At 47.0% G+C, this 18,377-nt stretch overlaps 5 protein-coding genes across 5 annotated transcripts; 3 read left to right on the top strand and 2 right to left on the bottom strand.

Annotated features, from left to right (window-relative positions):
• Nucleotides 1–45: 45 nt before the first annotated feature.
• Nucleotides 46–3,985, bottom strand: SERLADRAFT_432569 (uncharacterized protein; the record flags this gene model as incomplete). Its single annotated transcript, XM_007312731.1, has 12 exons — nucleotides 46–549; nucleotides 636–966; nucleotides 1,026–1,597; nucleotides 1,654–1,815; nucleotides 1,868–2,041; nucleotides 2,093–2,290; nucleotides 2,347–2,514; nucleotides 2,577–2,824; nucleotides 2,877–2,981; nucleotides 3,028–3,724; nucleotides 3,774–3,913; nucleotides 3,973–3,985. The coding sequence occupies 12 exons, from the start codon at nucleotides 3,983–3,985 to the stop codon at nucleotides 46–48; spliced, it is 3,312 nt and encodes a 1,103-aa protein (XP_007312793.1).
• Nucleotides 3,986–4,116: 131 nt separating this feature from the next.
• SERLADRAFT_455203 (uncharacterized protein) lies at nucleotides 4,117–5,431 on the top strand (the record flags this gene model as incomplete). The annotated part of the gene is made up of 9 exons (XM_007312732.1): nucleotides 4,117–4,238; nucleotides 4,313–4,337; nucleotides 4,393–4,399; nucleotides 4,461–4,542; nucleotides 4,595–4,805; nucleotides 4,860–4,920; nucleotides 4,974–5,097; nucleotides 5,150–5,178; nucleotides 5,230–5,431. The coding sequence occupies 9 exons, from the start codon at nucleotides 4,199–4,201 to the stop codon at nucleotides 5,308–5,310; spliced, it is 660 nt and encodes a 219-aa protein (XP_007312794.1).
• A 4,595-nt stretch (nucleotides 5,432–10,026) lies between these two features.
• Nucleotides 10,027–11,890, top strand: SERLADRAFT_455212 (uncharacterized protein; the record flags this gene model as incomplete). The annotated part of the gene is made up of 8 exons (XM_007312733.1): nucleotides 10,027–10,271; nucleotides 10,327–10,343; nucleotides 10,555–10,692; nucleotides 10,752–10,902; nucleotides 11,084–11,261; nucleotides 11,317–11,470; nucleotides 11,528–11,716; nucleotides 11,774–11,890. 8 exons carry the CDS (start codon nucleotides 10,214–10,216, stop codon nucleotides 11,810–11,812), a joined length of 924 nt encoding a protein of 307 aa, XP_007312795.1.
• A 287-nt stretch (nucleotides 11,891–12,177) lies between these two features.
• On the top strand, nucleotides 12,178–13,254 carry SERLADRAFT_455214 (uncharacterized protein; the record flags this gene model as incomplete). Its single annotated transcript, XM_007312734.1, has 5 exons — nucleotides 12,178–12,349; nucleotides 12,415–12,788; nucleotides 12,843–12,902; nucleotides 12,957–12,998; nucleotides 13,052–13,254. The coding sequence occupies 5 exons, from the start codon at nucleotides 12,250–12,252 to the stop codon at nucleotides 13,151–13,153; spliced, it is 678 nt and encodes a 225-aa protein (XP_007312796.1).
• Nucleotides 13,252–18,245, bottom strand: SERLADRAFT_432574 (uncharacterized protein; the record flags this gene model as incomplete). Its single annotated transcript, XM_007312735.1, has 18 exons — nucleotides 13,252–13,510; nucleotides 13,569–13,676; nucleotides 13,732–14,156; nucleotides 14,212–14,407; nucleotides 14,464–14,681; nucleotides 14,743–14,945; nucleotides 14,996–15,365; nucleotides 15,421–15,593; nucleotides 15,644–15,857; nucleotides 15,914–16,086; nucleotides 16,138–16,294; nucleotides 16,351–16,476; nucleotides 16,539–16,754; nucleotides 16,820–17,113; nucleotides 17,170–17,479; nucleotides 17,544–17,697; nucleotides 17,760–18,053; nucleotides 18,110–18,245. The coding sequence occupies 18 exons, from the start codon at nucleotides 18,243–18,245 to the stop codon at nucleotides 13,252–13,254; spliced, it is 4,026 nt and encodes a 1,341-aa protein (XP_007312797.1).
• Between the last annotated feature and the right edge of the window lie 132 nt (nucleotides 18,246–18,377).

Here is an 18,377-nt window from a genome sequence, read left to right on the forward strand (position 1 = left end):
GTAAAACACAAATCATATAAAAAAGGGTATTACCAAATATCTTTATTAAAGTGCCCACGTCGTATCCTCCTCCCCAACCTTGATAAACGGCTTGTCCAACCCAGCCACAACACTCTCACAAAGCGGACACTTGCTCGCAAGCACGTCGTCAAGCTCTCCTCTCAGCTTCTCCATCTTCTTCTCCACATCCTTATCCATCTGACTCCCCTTGCCTCCAAGTCCCATAGATGGTATCCACCCGGGCGCCGTAACCACGGAAGCTAATGCGTCCGGCACGATCATATCTCTCAATCGGTCTCCCGCAGATAACAAGTTTCGTCCAAAAGAGCCGGCCGCCTTCGTACCATTCTGTAGTGGGCTCGTCAGATTCGTAAAGTTCGAAGAGAGCAGCGTTCGCTGTTGCGCAGTCTGCCGTGCGTGTCCGTTGGCACCAGCGAGCGAAGGGTTTGATATGCTCGATCGGTCAACAGGCCCCTGCGTCCCCTTCACCAACTCCGTTTGCAACGTGAGAATCCGTCTTAGAGCATGCGCCGGTAGATAATCCTTAGCCTAAAAAAGTGAACCATCAATATATGCGCCACTAGGCCTCTGATCAATGTGAAAAAAAAAAAAAAAAAAAAAAAAAAAAGTCGCACCAAGCTAATGAGACAATCGGCGTGGAAGGTGTGTTGACAAGGAAACACGTAAAACTGTCTCGTAAGTAGAAGTTGCGAGCAGACAGAGCATCGTTCGCCAGCGTCGATGGTCACGAAACGGTTCTTCAGCGCAGCTATATCTTGCTTGATCGACTCCGCCGTGCGTGTAGCTTCATCCATCTCGCTCTTCAATCCATCGATATGCGCCGAGTACCCTTCCAGAGCATGAGCAATCTCCTCCTTGAAATCATCAATAACGACGAAATCTGGGAAAAACGGTAGGATGTCTTCGATTTTCAGAATATCAGTGTCCTCCAAAAACTGCATAGCACTATATATGCACACGTGAATCAGCAACGATGACTCAAGCGTGACAGCCAGACCACTTACGACTTGATGTCCTTCTTGTCTTGCACGACATATCGTGCGATCTTCAACCAAAGTTTTTTCTTCAACGGCGCATCATCCTCCGGCATATCTGCATTGATCTTCGCAAGTTCGAGATCGCCCTTTTCCAACGCTAAATCCACGCTGTTCTCCCAAAGGCCCATCTTCGAATAGATATGCACACATGGCTGCGTCCGCCCCGTCTGCTTGCAAAGCCGCAGCGCGTAGTCAAGGTCGTAATACGGTTTTTGAGTCAGCGGATCCGCAGGAGCGGTGGAGAGGAAGCGCAAGAGGGGACCGTCGTCTCCCGGCGCACGCGAGTGCAAGGTATGGAAGGTGACGAGAAGGTTGTGGACGACGTGCGAGGTGTTGAGCTGTTCGAAGACCACGTGGTTGAGGTATCGCACGGCGTGGTTGGGCGTAAGAGGATCCCGGTGGAGATGTTGGAGCTGCAACAAGGATGGCACGAGGCGCAGGGGATCTAGAAGTGGTTGGCGAAGCCATGAATCCACCGTTTCCTTGGGCGCTTGATGTATGAGTACGGGACCGAAGCGATAGTACAGTTCGAGGTCAGACTGTCACACGAGTTATAGACGCAGTTGAAGCAAAGTGAAATTAAAGAGACACTTACCTGACGGTTAATCGCATCAATAGCTTTCATCCACTCTTCCTCCAGAATCCAATGTTCGATTACACGTCCATAATCACCCACTACACCAGCATAGAAGAGGTACATATCGGTTCGACCATGCCCCTGAATCAACTCATAGACAGTATTTGGCTCTAGATTGCCCTTTAAACCAAAGTTAAGCTGATTTCAGGCCCAGACACAATTCGATACACACCTTGTAAGTCTCGAAGAAATGGCGTAAATCCTCTTCCAGGACCATCCGCTCAGCCCGCAGATTTTCGACATCGTCTGAAGCTGATTCAGATGCTATGATATCGTCGAGCTCATTGCATTTGCTCAAGTAGAACTCGACCAGCCAGGTAGCCAGCATCATGCGTTGCGTGAGGTCCTGCAAATCATGTCAGCTTGTATGGACTTCAAATCTTTGTTAGCCACATACATTCTTACGCGTCCTCTCCAGTCTCGAGATCAGGTATGACCGCAATGCATCCCGCTCACCCACGTCCAAAAACTTGAGAGCAACTTCCTCAAACGATACCGAACACTGAGCGAAACACTGTGCAGCTTGGAAATAGCGTTTTTCATCGAAGAAGGATTGAGCTTGTGCAGAGAGGACATGATTTCGTTGACCGGCTGTCTAATCAGACGGAAACACATTAGTCTAGCGAGAAGGATAAGGCGAGATCAAATCACCTTGGCATACTTCAAGGCAGCATCGAATTTGCCCTGAGCAAGGTAATTTTTCCAGACGTCGCGACTCTCATTATCGACCACCAATTCGAAAATTGACTGGTCGGTATACACCCAATACGTTTTCCTCACAGGGTCAGCAGTTAGCCCCCGTACAACCTCGTTCGGTTTCTTGGAGTAGTCATTAATAAGCACGTAAGACAAGAGAACATCTACTTATGTAATTAACTCACCAGAGGCAATACATCCTCGTAGGATTGTTTTTCGTCAAGGTTGCAAATGCCTATTATTTTATTCTTGTATAAGAGAATGAAATGGAATTCTGTCAGTGCCATCGAGAGAGGAGCATCAGCACCAAATACGGCTCCGCTTGGTGATATGGATGGAGAAGATAATGAGGGATAAGGAAGTAATTGGGCAGAGTCAATATGGTCATCAGCGTTTGGATCAAAGTTAAGCTTTCCATGGTAGATACCAGGTCCTAGACACACGCAACTCAGTGATGTGATTTAGGGTACAATAAACTATCCTACCTGTCATCCACGCCAAACATTTTGGTAGTGAGAGAGCCTGGTCAGAATTCTGTGTATAGAAGTGAAGCTCCGAGTGTTGCAAATTTCCAGGAAGTTCAGAGATCTCTTTGGAATATTAAAACATGGCAAGAATCAATGTGGGAATACTAACTAGGAGCCATATCACGATATTGTGCAAACAAAGCCGAGAACACGCGTCCACCTTCGTCAGACCGTCGATCGGGAGTACCCACGAACTGATATATTCGAGAAGGTGTGGTCACGATGATAAGTGCATTCGAGGCGTCAGAAGGAGGGAAGAAGTCGAACTTGATACCTGTGATTGGGTGCTTCTCGGGAAGAGTAAAGACCATTTGAAGATAACGCTCTTGGGACTTGAAGAAATCCTCTTCAGCATCAAGTACAGCTTCAAATATGACACCTCCTCGTGTGCCAATCAGAATTTCGCGAGTAGACGTCGAATGAGATGAAGACAGCAGAGCAGTCTTATTCCACGCGACACTCTCTATGACCATCTTGAATGATTTGAGTACTCTTGGCTTTTTCCAGCCACGATATAGATACCAATTCTCCCCAGATATAGATGTCACGATTAAATGTCGACCAGATGGATCCAAGAACATCTTATGGATGGTCATCTCCGTAGGCTTCCGAGGAATTGGTATCTTGACAACTTGCTCGGCATGTGAGAGCTCGATAAGAACGATCGTATTAGAGGATAAGGTCATTGCGAGTATATCTGAAGAGACGGCGAGTGATACCAATGGTGCTGGTAAGGTGTACTGGACTCGACCAAGGTCAAATATAGGCGTGTTAACTGCAGCAGCGACAGGAAATTGACTGCCTCCCTGCAAGACTATCAATTTCTAAAGAGTTCTAAAAACGAGCAAAGCTTACTGCACTGGTTATTCCTTCGAGCTCGGCACGAACTTCGTCACGGTCATGATATGCTGAAGCCTCGAAACCCTCGAATTGTAACTGAGGATGCGGGGCTGACCCATGAAATCCTCCAGCCGGTACCGTAGTATGTTCAACGACTGAAAATTAGAACGTTAGAAATGTCAGAAACATAAACTTTGTTAGCTTGAAGACCAACATTCATCGAACATTGCGTTTGTCGAAAGTCAAGGTCAGGGTACGGCGCCGGATACTGTACGTTCGGTGCTACGCCGTATAATAGGCCGCCCGCTACCGGCAAATGCCGGCCTCTAAATTATACTCGGGATGCTCCCGTCGACTCGGAAGAGCCGAAGTTATCACTCAAGGTCTGCGTCTGATTAACATCTCCTCAATTTTACATTCCTGGTAAATAGACAGTCAACATGTCACGTCCTATGCCCCGTCTATTCTTGATACGCCATGGTGAGCAACAGTCTTGATATGACATATAACACTCGTGTATCACACGGTCCCTTATCATACCCGTTCTGCGTTAGGGGAAACCGAGTGGTCTCTCAACGGGTAAGTTATGTTCTCAGTGACTCTATAACCTCTCGATCTGAACCCGCGGTGATAGTCGCCATGTAGGTGTATTTCCCCCTAAGAAAGCTGATTTCGTACAGAAATATTGCTTGACCGAAATAGACCGGTCGCACCGATATTCCCTTGACACAGCGAGGTGAAGGTCAGATCAAGTCCAAAGCTGAGATCCTAGTTGGCGATGGAAGTAAGTCTCATCGATCATCACCATGACCCAATTCGCTAACTCTATGTTCCAGAAATTATCGACCCAAAGAACCTTAGTATAGCATTCATTTCGCCTCGTCAACGTTCCCACAAGACCTTCCATCTTTTGTTTGAGCATTTGCCTCAAGTTCCGGATCACATACTCTCAGAGGAAGTTCGCGAGTGGGATTATGGCGATTACGAGGGACTCTTGACGCATGAGATCAGGGCTAAGAACCCGGGTTGGGATATCTGGAGGGATGGGTAGGTGACGCTTGGCTTGAGCTAAGGGCATTAGATTAAACCTAATCGACCAAGCTGCCCTGGGGGTGAAAGTGTTGAGGAGATGTGCAATCGGATAGACAACGTGATCCTTAAGGTTTGTTCTGCGAAAGGGCAGAAAGTTTGACCATTGATGTATTCGCATTTCAGGTTCGCGAATACCATAGGCAGTACGTGGAAGAAGGAAAGAACACACGAGACGTTCTTATCATCGCGCATGGACATTTCAACCGTGTCTTTATATCTCGATGGGTTCGGTTTGGGCTCGCGTTAGGTACGATGTCTATAAGACCTGGTAGTATCTGTATTAATGCCTGGTTATGAAGGTACTCACTTTAACGTTGAACCCGGAGGTGTCAGTGCTTTTTGCCGACTTCGTCGTTTGATTTACTCACAATCATGTTAGGTCTCCGTACTCAGTTATAATCACAACTCGCTGGATGAGCCAGCGCTGAACGCACTGAACTTATATGCTGATTTGAAGTAGAGGATTGTTATGACAACCCCTAAACTATCTTTGTCCGTAGCTATGACACGACTTGTGTATTTTGCAAATACTAACAGATGTTTTCGGTATCGATGGCAAGATATGCATGACCTAAAAGAGCGTGGTTCGTGAGATACGTGGATACATAGATAAGATGCTATGTGAACTCGCACCTTTCGAAACTGCCAAAACAGCTTGCACGCGTACGCACGTCAAGAACACAAGTGTACAAGATAAAAACATATACAGATACGGACGCCACGGAGTAACCCGGCCGGCCTCGGGCGGCGCACGACCTATTCAAGTTGGTTTTTTTTTGCTGATTGGCGACCCTTTAGTAGTATTGTCCTTTGCCTCTAATTATTTTCCTTACTCTCGTTTATTGTTCTGTTCAAAAGTCTTGATATTCCGCCATCATCTTTGGTGATAATGGCCGAGATTGAGGCTCATAGCCCTGTTCCTTTACCAGACGACCAAATGACCGTAGAATCCGTTGACACGTCTGCCCAACCCGACGTGCATGCCGAACACGAGGTTTCTGACGTGGTAGAGCCTGAAGCGATCGCACAGGAAGGACCATCCGAGGGCAACGTGCCAGCCGATAATACAGTCCATGATGACGATGCAAAAGACCCAAAGCCTGCAGGAGAACCAAAGATTATCTCACCAAAGCCAGGCGTGACGAGGAAGGTGGCCACGACGAAACCCGCTGCTGGATCTGGCAAGGACAAACCTGCCGTGTCCCTCAAGGCCGCACCTGCTAAATCAAATGGACCGCCCACGCCAACAGTGAAGAAGGTGTGTTGTGTCTTACCGAGTATCTGTTATTAATGGCCTAATCCCATGTGTCCTTAGATTATTAACTCTGGAACGTTTGGGGCTGGTGCTGTGAAGCATACTGCGCCTGGGAGCAAGACTCCTACAACAACTGCCTCCTCTGCTCTTTCAAAGTCAACTTCAACTGCCCTTTCAAAATCTACCTCTACTGCCCCATCAGCTCTCAAGAAATCCGTTAGTTCTTCGTCTGCCAACCCCCCAGTGAAAGCACCTGCTATGTCGAGTTCAAGATCATCAGGTGCTGGCGCACCTCCTTCGCGAAGGTCGTCTGTAATCCCTCCTAGGTCCACCACTGCCCCCGCTCCCAGGTCTAGGGGCTCCCTATTATCTGCCATCACTTCAAGGTCCTCCCAGGCCACCCCACCTGTTGACGCTAAGGAAGGTTCGACGCGCCCTTCTGTCGTCTCTCCTGCCGGCTCTGTCGCGTCTCTCAAATCAAGTGCAGCCCCGCCTTCCAGACCCCGTGCGTCCATCTCGGATGCAGTGAAGAGGATTCCTTCCAGGACAAGTCTGATGGGAAATACCCCTGCTAGCCCAGCACCTGCTAGAACCATCCGTCCCGTCGGTTCCATCTCCTCCATAAGGGAAGTCCGTGAGGATGGAAAGAACCTAGAGGAGCTGCAGAAGAGGGTAAATTATTCACTCTTTTCTAGCACTTACTGTTGATCTGACATTCTCACAGCTGAAAGAGGCTGTGGACGATCTTTCAGCGAAATCCGAGGCAGCTGCAGCTCTCGAGGAACAAGTCGCAGAATTGAAAGCATCCCTCGATACAGCTTTGGCGGATACTGATGCTAAAGGCGCGACAATCAGCGAGTTGGAAGCAGCCAGAGATGCTTCTGTTTCTGAGATAGAGCAACTAAGAGAGTCGCATGTGAAACTGCAAGAAGACCGCGAAAAAGACCTTTTGGTCCTGGAAACGGTTCAAAATGAGGTACATGGAAAGCTACATAGTCGAAGTTATACATTGACTAACAACAGTGACCTTTCAGCTCGAAAATGCTAAAGCCGCATCTTTCGACCAAACCGAGCTTATCGAGACCCTCCAAGACCAGATTGCTGCTCTGGAGACTCAAGTTTCTGCAGCCAAAGATGATCTCGATGTTCTTCGAGCAGCGCATGACAACAACTCGTCGGATGCAGCTGCAGCTGCCCAGATTGAGCGTGAAGCTTTACTCAAAGCCAAAGCCGACCTCGAAGCTATCGGTGCTGAAACAGAAGCATTGAGAGCATCTCACTCTGCCGTGTTGGAAGATTTAGCAGAGAAACTGCGGGATGCCGAAGACAGAGCATCTGGTGCAGAGGCTTTGGAGAGAGAAGTCGCGGGGTTGAAGGCTGAGAAAGATGAGAATGCCAGCAAACTGTCGGAATTGGAGATCGAAATACTAGAGTTGAGGGAGAGTCAAGATCAGGCTGAGGACGAACATTCTGAAACTATTTCGCGCCTTCAGAAGCTGGAGGAAGAATTGGCACAGGCAGCAGCAGCTACACAGCAGGCTCTTGACGACGCTCAAGCGAAGGAGGAGGAACACGCTCTGCAGACTCAAAATCTCCAAAGACTTCACGATGAACAGCTGCAGGCCGCCAAGGATGATCTTGCAGCCATGGCCACCAGTCTGCAAGCGCTGGAGTCACAGTTGACGGAAGCATATGGTGCTCATGAACAAACGAGATGTGATGCCGAAGCTGCTGCAGATGAGCACACTCGCGAAATTGAGGAGGCAGAACAAGCCCAACTTTCCCTACAAATTGAACTCTCTGAAGAAATCAAGAGGATCACTGCCGAGCTTGAGGTATGTACTTATAAGAGATCGACCATTGGCCATATATTCATATCGCGTACAGGGCCAAGAAGCACAATATAATGCTAAAGTTGACGCCGTCAAGGCCGAGCACGATATCCTTCTTCAAGAAGCTTTCGAGCGTGCCAAGGTATGTTATAAATCGAAAACGTGCCGACGTCAGCTAATTTGCCTTGCTCCGCTAGAATGAAGCTGGATCTGCTCACGGTGAAGACCTACAAGGTCTACGCGCTGAATCGCAAGCCACTATCGAACAACTTCGCTCAGCGCATCAGTCCACCATCGAAGGCCTTAAAGCTGAACACGAAGAAGTCATCCAATCAACAGTTGGTGATTTGGATAAACGTCTGAACAGTCAAGCGCTAGACCTCAGAGCCACTCAAGATGATCTGGCGAAGGCGAAGGCGGCATTGGATGCGTCACGTGCGGAAAGTGAAAGTTTGAAGGCCAAGCTTGAGGACGCACGGGCTGCCTTCATATCTGCGTCTGCATCCCCCGACCAGGCTGCTGAAATCGAGCGTTTGAGCCAAGAAATCGCTAATATTCGTGACGAGAATGTTATGCTCAGCGACGTTCTCGCTGTCACGAAAGTGTCTCTCACTGAAATGTCTACGAATCACACGAGAGAGCTGGAGGAGGCAGCAAAGAGTCGCGTGGAGGAGGTTACCAAGTTGCGTGCAGCTCATGAAAGCGAAATCACCGATCTCGCAACGCAGAAATCGGAGATTGCTTTGAAGCTATCCGATCTTGATGGAGAGTTGGCAACACTCAAGGCCTCATTAGCCGCGGAACCTTCAAACCAGAAGAGCAACGGCACGATGCACACGGCATCGCCCCAGTTGACTGTACCGAAAGAGGACCTTCAACGTGCACACGAAGCACATAACATGAAATTGCATGACATGCGGGCTGAATTTGACCGGCTTGCGAAGGCGTTGAGGGAGGAGAATGAGATGAGCCAAGCGACAATCGAAGAGCTAAGGCAAGAAGTCGGTCGTAAGAATATGGAGATTCAATATCTTGAGCAAGAGCAAGAAGAGAGTCAAGACCACATAACCCGGTATGTCAAGGTTTTTGGACTTCAAAGTTTATTTGGTGGAATTATCGCGCTGGGCGTGATTTATGGAGTAATTTAGACATCTTCACGTTCTTTAACACATCATAATTTATTGCCGCATTTTCTTCACTTTTCATAATCTTTCAACGGTTTTGCTAAAAATGATTTATTGACTTATGACGTTGTTCATTTCGGCGTGTCGTGATTCTAGATTAAAGGAGGATATGGAAACACTCGCGGAGCAGCACAAGCCAATGGAGGCAGTATCAACTGCCTAGTCGATTAGCACAACATTTGGACAACCCACCCATGGCGATTTTTGGTGGCCTCGTGTTTTCCGTGCGGATTCCATCCCTCATCGTCGTGTCGACCGATCACTTCTCTTCATATCCGCCTCGGCGCAGCAAACGTTCTACATTATGCCTATTTTTTCTCGTCTCGAACCCTTCAACGTTTGGAGCTATGGCCCAGTGCACGGTGTGGTTCAACCATGATATCCAGGTATTCCAGATTCTCTCTATATTGTTGACATACCCCAGTTCAAGTATCTTGTACATAACCATTTGGAGGTCCTTTTGATTTGTGTGTGGATAGTGGATGGACCTCTGATATAATAAATTCGGTCAATCCGAGGCAGTGTCTTGTATGTTTTGGTGTGCCATCTGAGCTTTTTCACCAGGGATTTGAATTGTAGTCACTCGGTATTGCCAACGCGGATTAAACACATGATTGGGGTGTCAAGCCTGCTAATGCCAGCTGCAGTTACCGCAGCTCATGTGATATATTGTTCTCATCAGCTGCCGTTGTGCATTTGGTGTGTTGGCGGTGTATATTTTAGATATCATCCGTCCCTGGGCGCGTATTTACACAGAAAAATGGCACGAGCGGAACAGCGTCGACAGCTCTTGCGGCCGCGTCCATGTCCGACAGGACCCCGAGTGCAGCATATCGTAAACCGGGTGCTGTAGTTCTATAAAAGGAACCGCATACCGGTGCTGAGCACACAGAGACGTCCGGACGGTGCCTTGGTAATGGGGATAGCGGAGGGGATTTTCGGGGTCTCTGTGTTAGATCGAAGTAATCCCCAAAACTGAATTTTTGGTCGGGACTATTTTACTCGCGTCGTTTCACTCTTTCTCTTTCACCTCTCTTGTTCTCTTTCCCTTCCCTTCCCTTTTACCCCCATACCATTCACGACCACCGTACGATGGCCATCCAAAAAGAACCAGGTCAGAAAGGTATCAACTGGTCCAACATTGCTGTTGGTGAGCCCGTCTACTATGGCGTCTACGTGAATCGTTTTGACCAATGTGCTGGCAGGTGCCATCATGAATATGGTTTGTTGTGGCTCTTTTCAACAATGTCTCGTGCTAATGAGTAGAAAAATATGGTTTTTGATCTGCCATATTATGTGTACAGTTTGTAAGTTCATTTTTCAAATCTCTAACTTTGATATCCTTACTTACTCTTAACTCCGCATGGTAGGAGGCAAGCTTAATGAAGTTACCCCACAAGATGTCCTTCTTTTAACATATTTTCATCAACTAGGTTACCACACTCGGTCAGCCATTAGAAGTCTTGAAGACACAAATGGCAGCCAACCGGTCACAGACAATGCTCCAAGCTACCAAGTCGGTCTGGGCTCGGGGTGGCGTTTCGGGTTTCTACCAAGGTCTTATTCCATGGGCAAGTATACAAAACTGCACAATTTAGCGTGACGTTCGTTTTTCTCATAGGTCTAACAGGCATGGATCGAGGCTTCGACAAAGGGAGGTGTACTGCTATTCACTGCTTCGGAAATCGAAACGGCTGGTGAAAGAGTCGGTATCAGTCCCGCTGTGGCTGGTCTCTTGGGTGGTATGGGTGGCGGTGTTGCACAGGCTTATGCTACTATGGGTGAGTACTATTTCTAGCATGTAATGAATTCATTACTTCAAGCGGAGGGATGATGCATACGATTACCATCGAGTGACGGCTAGCTATAATGCAATGTTGCCTCAATCAACCATCTTTCGGGACTGACCTCTGCTGTTTTTCGAGATATTAAGTATTGTGCCCTTACTAATCTATTCCTCAGGTTTCACTACGTGTATGAAAACGGCCGAAATTACTCGTCATAAACAGGCTGCTACTGGTGCAAAGCCCCTTTCTACATGGGCTGTGTTCATGGACATCTACCGTCGGGAAGGTATTCGAGGGATTAACAAGGGTGTTAACGCTGTCGCTGTGCGTCAGTGCACAAACTGGGGTTCACGGTAAGCGACTCTCAAATAGGTCAATCGCGGTTTCAATTGATATACCTATGGCTAGTATGGGCTTTGCTCGTCTTGCCGAAACGACTATTCGGAATATCCGGGGCAAGGGAGAAAATGATAAGCTTGGTGCTATGGACAAGATTATTGCATCTTCGATTGGTGGTGCTCTTGCGACATGGAATCAGCCTATCGAAGTCATTCGAGTTGAGGTAGCTGTTTTGCCGACCTATCAACAAAGTTTATCTCTGATTTCTGCTCATAAACAGATGCAATCTATGGCTAAAACTACTGCAAATGCCAACCGACCAGCCAAAATGACTATAATGAACACTTTATCTTTCATCTACAAGGAGAACGGTCTCAAAGGTTTGTATCGTGGTGTTACTCCTCGGATAGGTCTTGGCATATGGCAAACTATTTGTATGGTGTCGTTCGCTGACTACGTCAAGATATGGTATGTGGAACTAGAAGATTCTGTTAGACGTTGATACTGACGCTCAAGCACAGGGTGAAAGGCAAGTAAACGAGGGACATGGCGCTTAATACATTGATAGACTGCATAATATTTTATTGCTTTGGGCATACTTATGGTTTGATAGATAACTTAAATATACCGCCTTTTACACCTTCTATTCCTGAGGTAGATCAATCCGAGAATATTGATACACGACTGTAGAAGCTGAGAAGAACACGTGTATTGGAGAATCTGTCAAGATCTCAGCTGTATCGTCGTTTATGGGGAAGACTAACATTTTTACCCAGTACTTTTTGCCCCTGCGAAGCGTGTTTAGCTTGTAATTCGAAGCATTTGCGAAGTTGAATTTTGAGCGTGACGTTTGAGATCATTGAAAAATGACGTGATGTTATGTGACGTCCGATCCAAATATTATGTAAATGTACGTGAGATGGTAGCTTCGATACCGGTTATAGATTTGTTATAATCAACCGGTCAGTTCAGTTTGCAGGGCACGCATCCTTACACGACACCATGAGCTCTGCAGTAGGCAAACCAGTCGTACACCCCTTGCTCGCTCAATATCTCGTCCAGCTCGCTACAAACCCGCTGCGTACGAAAGCACTTACTTCTGGTAAAGCATTAAGCCGTAGCATCACATATCATCACTTTTGGCGCTGACAGTTGTTTGTTTGACAGCGACATTTTCCTTCCTTCAGGAAGTCATTGGGTCAAATGTCGCTGGTGTCCCCATCAGGCGTCCTTCGAAAGACGCCTCGGCTTTGTCGAATGTGCTAGCACAAGCTCATATTAACTCAAAAGCCATCAAGATGGCCATGTATGGCTTCTTCGTGTCTGCCCCACTAGGCCATATCCTCGTTGGCCTCTTGCAGAGGGCATTTGCAGGAAAGACAGGCACAAAGTACAGAATTGCACAAATATTGGCTAGCAATCTGTTGGTTGCACCAATTCAGACTTCGGCATTCTTGTCCTCGATGGCAGTCATCAACGGTGCCAAGTCGCTGCAAGAGGTCATTCGCACTGTGAAGGGAGGCTTCTTTTCAGTTATCCGTGTAAGCAGAGTTTGTGCTGACGTTAAGTACGGCTAGCTGAAATGGTTTTTATAGATTACGTGGCTCATATCACCGATCTCGATGACCATAGCTCAACGATTCGTGCCTGTTGAGGTAATATACACGCTTATGAGTCGAGGCCTTGTGTTGACACCATTTCTCTGACAGCTTTGGGTACCCTTCTTCAACTTGATTCAGTTTACCCTCGGTGTAAGTGCAAAAAATCAACGCGTCCAATCATTAGATTTCAACCTTTTCTCTAGACCTATTTCAATATCAGAGTCAAGAAGATCCGCCTTGCAGCTGCAAAGAAGGAGCAAGAAGAGAAAGAACGAGGCAACCAAGGGTCCAAATCTCTTCAGTGATCTTTTGGCCCCTGCTTTCCTCGATTTCTTGAAATACCATATATCATATGCTATGTTCATATTAAATATCCCGTTGCATATATATATATATATTATAGCTATGGCTCAGAAACATCAGAAACAGTGATCGAAGACTCGTCGCCTGGACGTGGGTGCTGCATGTAGCGATGTCTCGTCTTCCATTCAGAATCTTCCTGAGAACATGCTTCGCCGACCTCGGTTTCCAAGGACCAGCCTACAAGGGCATATATTCCTGGACACGTGGTATATAGCTTCGCACGCGCAGTGGTGGACGTCGATGGTTTGAGGGTGCCACGAAACGTAAGTCTACCAGTGTAGCAAGGGGGGAGAAAAGTTCTACAGCGAACAGTAAATATTGACCATAAACGACATGCATGTGTCTGAAACAACTCACGACGACAGTAAAGGCTCGTCTGTTCGGGGTTGTAACCTCAGTAGAAAACGCGAGGAATGCGTCAAGGAACAGTTTCGGATAGTGAATCCTACTTGTGCCTGACAAGGTCTTAAAACAATATGGATAATTAATTAATGCCTATTCAACTGCAGATACAACTCACCCTTTTGCAAAATCATGCTCCACTGTGCGTCCACTCTCGACAGCAATCACAGTGGGGTTCGTCTCTACATTCCATTCGCTGTCCCGAATGGCTTCCAGAATTTCATGTTTTTCTCTTTGCGTTTCTGCATACATGCTGCGTTTCGCCTTGGTGCTCTCCGCTTCCTGAATAATATCTCGTAATGCCGCGTGGCCAGCTCCAAGTGTGATATCGGATAGGAATAAGTGTCCTGACCGCCGTTGAGATGGAATTTCCCAATAGAATATCACGTCAACAGAAAGTGGGCTATATAGTGGAAAAATATGGGGATGAGAAGGAGCTGGTATGTGGGGAAACGATCTCTTCAAAGATCGAGATATGATATTTCCTCGCCCACTGCGAATGAAACGACAGGTCGAAGGTCCGTTCACAGAACGGATGTCGCCCTATGGTGTAAAGTTAGCCTCTATCAGAAAAAAAATATTTCAAGCTATAGTTCACCTTTGAAATATGACTACATATAAGGTCTATAGGAGGCGGATCCGTAGGCTCAATGCTATGACCTTGGAGGACATCGCTCAGCTTCTGTGAGGCATAGTTGACGATGGCTGTAATGCCTTCCGCGTTGTGCGGCTTTTTACTTGATGTACTAGCACCGAGGAATAGATGTGCCGTTTGATGCGAAGACAGCGGTTCTCTGATGAAATGCGAAGTCAAAAAGGACTCGTTTTGACAGATCTCAATAGCACTTACGACCATAATTCTGATATAGGCGTGCACGTCCAAGCTGGGCTAATGGTCGTGACCTGAGTTACAAGCACTGGATTTGAATTAGAAACGTTTTCCAGCTCAAGATTCAGTGAAAATGAATGGTCCGAGCGGCTAGGTTGCGAGGTTGCGGAGGCTTTAAGTAAAGGCGTAATTTCGACGTTGCGCATAGCCCTGGTGCAATGGAACGTCTCGCCTCCTTGCTATAAGCCCATACATTTGATCAGCTGATGAGCCATAGAGGACTCATCCATCAACACTTACCTCCCGATAGACGAAGAGTACAGAAAGACTCCCATGTGAATTAGGCCCTGCGTGAAGAACGATGTTCAACTCTGCACATGCTCCCGGATCTAGAGAAGAGCTGTCTTCGGTGTTCTCCAGCTGTTCGACATGAATTGGTGTCCAGGAAGGGAGCTTATTATCAGAGTGGAATATCTCCGTCGATATATCATCTGTCGGGGAAGCTGAGTTCATGTTAGCTAGTTCTAGAATGTCTACCAAGCGAAGAGCTTACTGGAGGATGCAGTTTCGGCTGTGCCTAACCAAACCTCATCATCAGCACCTGTTATCATCCATATATCTCCCAAGTTCCGTTTGCCCGCATTGTACATTTGGATCGTTATTGGCTTACGCTCGCCTTCCAGAAGTTCTAAAGGGGTACTGTCCGCGAAAACAACATTAAGTTTCTGGCTAGCTTCTTCCACTTCAACTTTCACGTGAATATCTGGCGCATACATGACAGTTTGTCTCTGCTGAGGGGTATCTTGTAATCTGCGTCCTCGTCGAGCTAAACTTTCAGTCGAGGGAAGTAACGATAGAAAATCATAAGTGACATGGGAGACAATGAGGGATGTTGCTCTGCAGGACTTGATAGAAATAGGAACCTGAAGTGAGGCGATAAGCATTAATAAATATTTGTAAAGCACTAAAGCCACGTACCGTGCGAGACTCCCTAGCACCAAGGGTGATTTCCTCAATGTTTTCTACTTCGACGAATGTGCTGGCGGACTGCGGGTCATGTGATAGCGATTCCTTTACGATTAGAGTGACATTTGAGATATTGATCTCGGCGTCAAGAGGATTACGCAGGACAATATCCACCCAAAATGTTTCTATTCCTTGATGATTAGTCATGGCTCTCGAATTCGGGTATAGAACGTACCTTCAACGGCACCTTTCCCACTCTTCTCCAATTTCTCCTTACCACGAGATTTCCAAAATTCGACCCACGTCTCCTCACGTTTGTCCCACTCGGCTTGTTCTCCACCCACTGAATCTCTGGGAAATCGAATTCTAGTTTGATTTAAGACAGCGAGGGTGAAAGGTAGTTTCAATTCGGGAAGTGTAACATCCTCGCCTGATGTAGATTTAAAATGCTATTAAGGAAAATGAATTAAACACAAGATAAATCGGCCAAGAGTAAACGGCGCACTGCGAAAGCCACACGGAAATCTTCCAAAAAGACTTTGTCAGTACTTGGAATTGCCTTGTTCTCCTCGTTTTCATATCGGCTTGTCCCAGGACCCAATGATGACTGTGGCTTTAGCAATCCCAAGAAAAAGCGCACAGCGCTTGAAAGATCACCCGTGGTGTATAGTAGTCTACCTTGACATTACAAATTGAGCGGTCTGCGTGTAACGGTAAAGAGAACTATACCTAGCGGATGCTCGATGCCTGACATCACCGCATCGAAACCATGATAGTCTGTGGAATCTTTCCCCTCAGATTCCCAAAAAGACGGAGAAAGAGCTTTATCCGGCCTCATCTTGAAAAGTTCGTGCGCTTTTCGCAGAAAATACATAGTAAGCGGTTTCTAAGATTGGAATGAGGAATGAACTAATACTATACTTAACCTTAAACATAACTCACTATGCCACATTTCTCCAGTCTATTGGCAGCAGAGAGGTACCACAGAGCGGCCCTCCGGCTGGCAGGTTTTCGCGCACTCAACATCGCCGCCTGTGCTAGTAGAAGTGCAGATGGCGGTTCTTCTGCCTTGATTGGTCCTTAACACAATCAGTGTCAAGTGGAGCTTGAATGGAGAAACATGAACGCACGGTACCAGCCGCCCAAACAAGCCAACGTTCACCCTCTAGTATTTTACCAGAAAATTCAGTATGTGAGATGCCAATCTCCCAACGCACGGCATAAGTAAGAGCACGGAGCTGAGAGAGTGAAGGAAGTTCCACACTTGACGCAAAGAGTGACGACAGAGCATTCGAGACATGCAAAGGAACGGTGGGGGAAGGTGCGGACAACAAAGGCAGGATATCCTGAGGGAAATACAATTTACGCATTTCAATGTAAGTTGCCGTATCCTTGCGAAATCAATACTTACTGAACCGCCTTTTCCTTCTTTCCTCAAAGATTCCCATACATTCGCGGCGAGTTTGATATCACCTAATACAGTAGCAAATTCAGCTAATCGCCGCTGCTGAGATGGAGGGGTCTTCATGATGGTTGAGCCTGTCATAGATGCCTGTGAGGCGCTATATGTGTGTGAGCGGCTAGGTAAAGACGAAACAGAAGGTGATGATGAGTGAGCTGATGCTGCATTGGAAGATGTCGTTGAACCGAAAAGGCGGCGAGTAGAGGAGAAAAGACGCGATGGGAGACGTCGGCTTGACGAGTACTATGTTATGAAGTCAGTTGCCGTCATAAATGATAAGTAATAGTAATCAACGATACATTTTCATTCCATTCAACTACACATCTTTCCATCCATGGGACAAGACTCATGATAACAAATTCGCGAGTGAACTTTGCAGTTTGTTGGATATCCTGCTCTGCCATTTTAAGAGTATTAAGTGCTACACGAGTTTCTCCGCGTGAATTATCGGGTGCGCCATTTGATTTTTCCGTAGAATAAGGGGGCGGAAGACGAGGCATCAATGCAGGTACTGGCACTGGTGGCGGCGGAGGTGATGGTAATGAAAGAGGGAGAAGATAACTCTGAAGACCGTATTGTTTCTTGACAGCATTAAACAAAGCTCCTGCTCTATACGCGTAGATAAACTCAGCAAGTACTCGAGGTCATCAGTTGCACGCAGACAAATACGTACTCTTCGTCAGACAGCGCAGAATTATGGGGGTGTATGATGAGAGTGTATATGAAATGAGTAGTATCTACCCATGAAGGAAAATCCAGCATTCTCGAGTGAAGGGCTGTGATGGCTTGGAGTGGATTGGGTGCTGTAGTAGACACAGCTAATATGACTGCAAGAAACAAATCAATAGCTCGAGGTGGTCTCTAGACACATCAAGTAATGGTCACACACTTGAAACAGGGTGATTCCAACCTTCTGTCCTTGAAGGAACAAGCTCTCCTTCTGTACATCGCCGTAGCTCATCCCACCAGGGAGTCCGTATAGCATCCTTATCGGGTGTTTTTTCGATATCCTCTACCCATTTTGCACAAGACTTGTTGATACGCTCGCCAATCCAGTCTAGTGTGCGTTCTGCACGTTGCTCCTCGTCCTCACGACATGCCGCTTCGATGTCCGATAAGTCAGAAAATCGAAGTGCGAAAGACGTATGTGGGATGGATGTCAGGGACGTAGTCCGTGTGGTGACTAGACAAGGAGAACTTTAGCTGATGTCGTGTCAGAAGAATCCCAGAGCGTCACACCTTGTGGTAATGGAGAAAAGGACTGGAGTATTTGAGGCAAGGGGGGTAAAGACGAGGACTCTAATAGCTCCTCTAGGTCCGGAGACGGCAAAATGCAGATATGAGGGCTGAGAGATGACGGTAAAGCGGGAGCCATTTGTTTGAATTTCAGTCTATGTTCTATACGCAGCTCCTATGCAGACTCTGAATTTCTGGGTGGAAGGTAGGGAGAATAACTATTCAGTATGCAACACGTTCCAGCTAAACTGTAACCCGAATCCTGGAATAG

Source organism: Serpula lacrymans (assembly GCF_000218685.1).
Source record: "Serpula lacrymans var. lacrymans S7.9 unplaced genomic scaffold SERLAscaffold_1, whole genome shotgun sequence".
Taxonomy (NCBI): Eukaryota; Fungi; Basidiomycota; class Agaricomycetes; order Boletales; family Serpulaceae; genus Serpula; species Serpula lacrymans.